Genomic DNA, 3,964 nt, shown 5'->3' with positions numbered 1-3,964 from the left:
TAAAATAGTAATGTAGGTAAAAAAAAAGTACACAAATATATACAGAAACAGTAGACTAATTCAATACAGAAACAGTAGACTAATTCCACTCAAACACAAGTGACCAGAGAAGGTTCTTTGAAGACCCGACGCCTAGTCAGAACTTCAGGGCATGTTTTCAGTAATAACAGCTTGCAGGAAACTGCAGGGAGTGATATCACAGAGCATTCAACACCAGCCAATCACTTTTCAGGTGGTACCTACACAGAGGGGTGTCTATGACTCATGCCAGCCCCCTAAAGAGAACTAAAGAATAGTTTAGTACCCTGTCATGAGCTTGTTCATGCTCAAAGATGGGGTTTATTTTACTACAGGGTGCACCAAACATGAGGCACTGGGCATCCAATTTAAGCCCTGAGAGAGCAAGGAAGCCCTGGTCAGCCAAGAACATCAGATTAATTCTGACCTGTGTAAATATAGTGTACTCATATGCATTTAGTGGCTTCAGGATTAGCATTTTAGGAGCCAGCAGGCAGACATGGATCATATTCTGGAATTTCCATAGGAAGCACTCCACTCCTGCTCGTGTTTTTATTTCTGGGATGGTGTCAAATGGGTTGGACGGAGTTTTCCATCCACAAAACAATCGAGGTCTGAGAACAATCATACGCCACATTCAGAAACAAAATATAATTTTTTTTACTCAAGGAGGAAGTGTTTTGAAGAAAAATACTCTTTTACATTAAGACAACATGCAACATGGGTACACATTAAAAAGCTGTTAAAAAAACTATTAGAGAGCTCGCTTTCCACCACATCACATCATGTTTGGGTTTCAAAGGGGTGATCCAATCACTATAGTGAACTACAAATCATCCTTTAGGGAAATATGGAGGTCTGCTTCCTATGGCAATTTCCATTAAAAAACACCAGAAACCTGGGGTTATATTCAGTGTCTCTTACCACATTAGGATTAGGCCTACTGGTCAATAAGGAAAATGTTTGGCCAGTGTTAAGAAAAAGAAAGAAGACAATTAAAGAAACAAAACAAATGTAAGCATTTCCTTTCTCAACATGCTTTGTGAATACAGACACTTGTTCATGGTAAAACTAACCAACCAAAAGAAAAGAAATCACCAAGGCGCCTGCCAGACCAAGTATGCGAGCTCTGAAATAGCACATTCTGCACTGGCACCACAGACACGCCAGACACAGTGTTCAACAGAAAACATGATGTAGAACAGGTTGTATGACTTTTAGGACACTTAGAACAGTTTCAGCTTCCATTGTTGTCTATCAGGGTCTAGATTTGGGTTTGGAAGATATTGCAACATGTGAAATGTACAATCACAAAGACACCAGAATATAGCATACTGGAAAATAACAGTTTAGTCACAAAGAATCACACAATACATCCATCCATCCATCTGGGCTACTAATAGTACATCAATCTGTGTGTATGTGTTTCCAGCAAAGCAGTCACATCTTCAACCCTTTCTTCTTCAAGTCCTCTTTAGCTTCTTGGATTTGTGCCTGCAGTTCTCTGGCTGCCTCCTCACAGTCATTAAACGTGGCCACCCGGTAGCCAACTGTTGCCAGTGAATAGCATCCAAACACCACCAGCAGGTACACGGGCATCGGCCAGACCACCTCTCTGTAAACTGTCGGTAACTGAAAGTCCAGGAGGTCAAAAGTGACCAGTCCCCATACGCCACCGACCAGCAACACGGCAACAAACCACTCCAGAAGCTTGGTCATGGTGAAGGAAAGCCTGGAAGGCAGGAGGTTTAATTACAAACAGACTGAGTTTCAGATTAGATGATTAGAGGCTTTCAGGTGTACTGTGTTCACATTTCAAGTCACAATTTGTATGTATTTTGTGTTGGGTTTTAAGAAAGGCTTTTGGGTTTTCCCAGGAATGAAAAAGACAGTCCCGTATTGATATCAAGGGCATCAAGAACAAAAATTTTAAATCTAAATCCAAAGTGTAGGCTACGAGTTTTTTAATCTAGGTGAGATTGTGCCAAAACTCTTTATGAACACAAAACAGCTTAAAAAAATTTAAATGTACAGAGGTACTGCTAATACTTCAGATTAAAACCTGGAAAGATAAACAGAAGAGCATTTACAATACCTAAATCAAAAAACATTATTATTATTATGCATTATTAATCTAAAAGCTATAAAGGTAGGCCACGTATCTGCATGATAACGTTAGAGAGTTATTTAAAACTCTAGCAGGCAAGAAGTGATTGGTTAACTGGGCAGTAAAATTCGGACAAAGCTTCTTATTTAACACGAATCTGACTAATAATAGTTAGCTAGTTAACGTCCTAGGTAATAGTTTGATGTTAGATTTGTTTAGTCACGGACAGATTATAATAACGTTAGAGCTAGCTAGCTGGTTAGCTATCTGTCTCAGTAGCCGGCAAGCTAGCTACGATAAGAAAAAACAATACTGCAAAAATATAGAAATAATCATCTTGCTAGCTACGTTCATCGACAGCAATAATACACCCTTTTAATTACATTAAATATATTAAAATAACGTATTTATTCTGATGTAAACAAATCCATTCACATACCTCTGAGCCAGCTCACAACTTGAAAAGGTTGCGCTCAAAGATGACATCACGAGTTTGCTAAGGCTGCTGGGATTAGTAGTAAACGATAAGACGCGCGCATATTAAACTACAATTAAACGACCTATGATTCTACCTCCACGTCTTTGACGCAGTGCTACAGAACTCAGCAGTTTCAGCAGAGCAAACTCGTGATGTCATCTTTGAGCGCAACCCTTTCAAGCTGTGAGCTGGCTCAAAGGTGAATGGATATATGCTGTGTGTTTGTATCAGGGATAAACTGCACAGTACTGTACAGTCATGGCCAAAGTTTTGAGAATTATACAAATATTAATTTTTACAAAGTCTACTGCTTCAATTTTTATAATGGCAATTTGCATATACTGCAGAATGTTATAAAGAGTGATCAGCTTAACAGCAATTAATTGCAAAGTCAATATTTGCCTAGAAAATGAACTTTATCCCCCAAAACACATTTCAACTTCATTGCAGCCCTGCCTTAAAAGGACCTGCTAACATTGTTTCAGTGATTGCTCCATTAACACAGGTGTGGGTGTTGATGAGGACAGGGCTGGAGATCAATCTGTCATGATTAAGTAAGAATGACACCACTGGACACTTTAAAAGGAGGCTGGTGCTTGGCATCATTGTTTCTCTTCTGTTAACCATAGTTATCTCTAAAGAAACATGTGCAGTCATCATTGCACTTCACAAAAATGGCCTAACAGGGAAGAGTATCGCAGCTAGAAAGATTGCACCTCAGTCAATAATCCATCGCATCATCAAGAACTTCAAGGAGAGAGGTTCCATTGTTGCCAAAAAAGCTCCAGGGTGCCCAAGAAAGACCAGCAAGCGCCAGGACCATCTCTTAAAAGTGTTTCAGCTGCGGGATCGGGCTACCAGCAGTGCAGAGCTTGCTCAGGAATGGCAGCAGGCAGGTGTGAGTGCATCTGCACGCACTGTGAGGCGGAGACTCCTGGAGCAAGGCCTGGTCTCAAGGAGGGCTGCAAAGAAGCCACTTCTCTCCAGAAAAAACATCAGGGACAGACCAATATTATAATATATATAAAAAAAAAATAATAATATGTTTATTTTATATAGCATATACATGAAAGGGGAAAAACAGGGCTTAGAAAGAGTGGAAATATCGAGAAAAGATGAAAGTCTTGAGTTGAGTTTTGAAAGTAGAGAGAGAGTCAGAGGAGCGAATAGAGGGAGGTAACGAATTCCAGAGGGTGGGGGCAGCAACACTGAATGATCTGCCACCCATAGTAGAGAGTCTGTGTCGTTATTCTGCAAAAGGTCTGTAAAGCATCCTGAAACCATTCATGTGTGGGGTTGCTTCTCAGCCAAGGGAATCGGCTCTCTCACAGTCTTGCCTAAAAACGCAGCCATGAATAAAG

General features: G+C 40.3%; 1 protein-coding gene across 1 annotated transcript; it reads right to left on the bottom strand.

Moving 5' to 3' along the window:
• Positions 1-662: 662 nt before the first annotated feature.
• Positions 663-2,721, bottom strand: dpm3 (dolichyl-phosphate mannosyltransferase subunit 3, regulatory). Its single transcript, XM_077008131.1, has 2 exons — positions 2,565-2,721; positions 663-1,750 (listed from the first exon to the last, which is right to left on the bottom strand). Exons 1-2 carry the CDS (start codon positions 2,609-2,611, stop codon positions 1,459-1,461), a joined length of 339 nt encoding a protein of 112 aa, XP_076864246.1. The 5' UTR covers positions 2,612-2,721; the 3' UTR covers positions 663-1,458.
• Positions 2,722-3,964: the final 1,243 nt, after the last annotated feature.

This window comes from Brachyhypopomus gauderio, chromosome 6, assembly GCF_052324685.1.
Source record: "Brachyhypopomus gauderio isolate BG-103 chromosome 6, BGAUD_0.2, whole genome shotgun sequence".
In the NCBI taxonomy this organism is placed as follows: domain Eukaryota; kingdom Metazoa; phylum Chordata; class Actinopteri; order Gymnotiformes; family Hypopomidae; genus Brachyhypopomus; species Brachyhypopomus gauderio.
Note: the sequence above shows the minus strand (reverse complement) of the source record. Positions and strands in the feature narration are given on the sequence as shown.

Excerpts from the sequence above, each read along its gene's own strand:
- dpm3 (XM_077008131.1), bottom strand. The coding sequence starts at position 2,611 with ATGTCATCTTTGAGCGCAACCTTTTCAAGTTGTGAGCTGGCTCAGAG. Across the intron at positions 1,751-2,564 it reads AGTTGTGAGCTGGCTCAGAG|GCTTTCCTTCACCATGACCA; the intron begins GTATGTGAATGG and ends CCTGCCTTCCAG.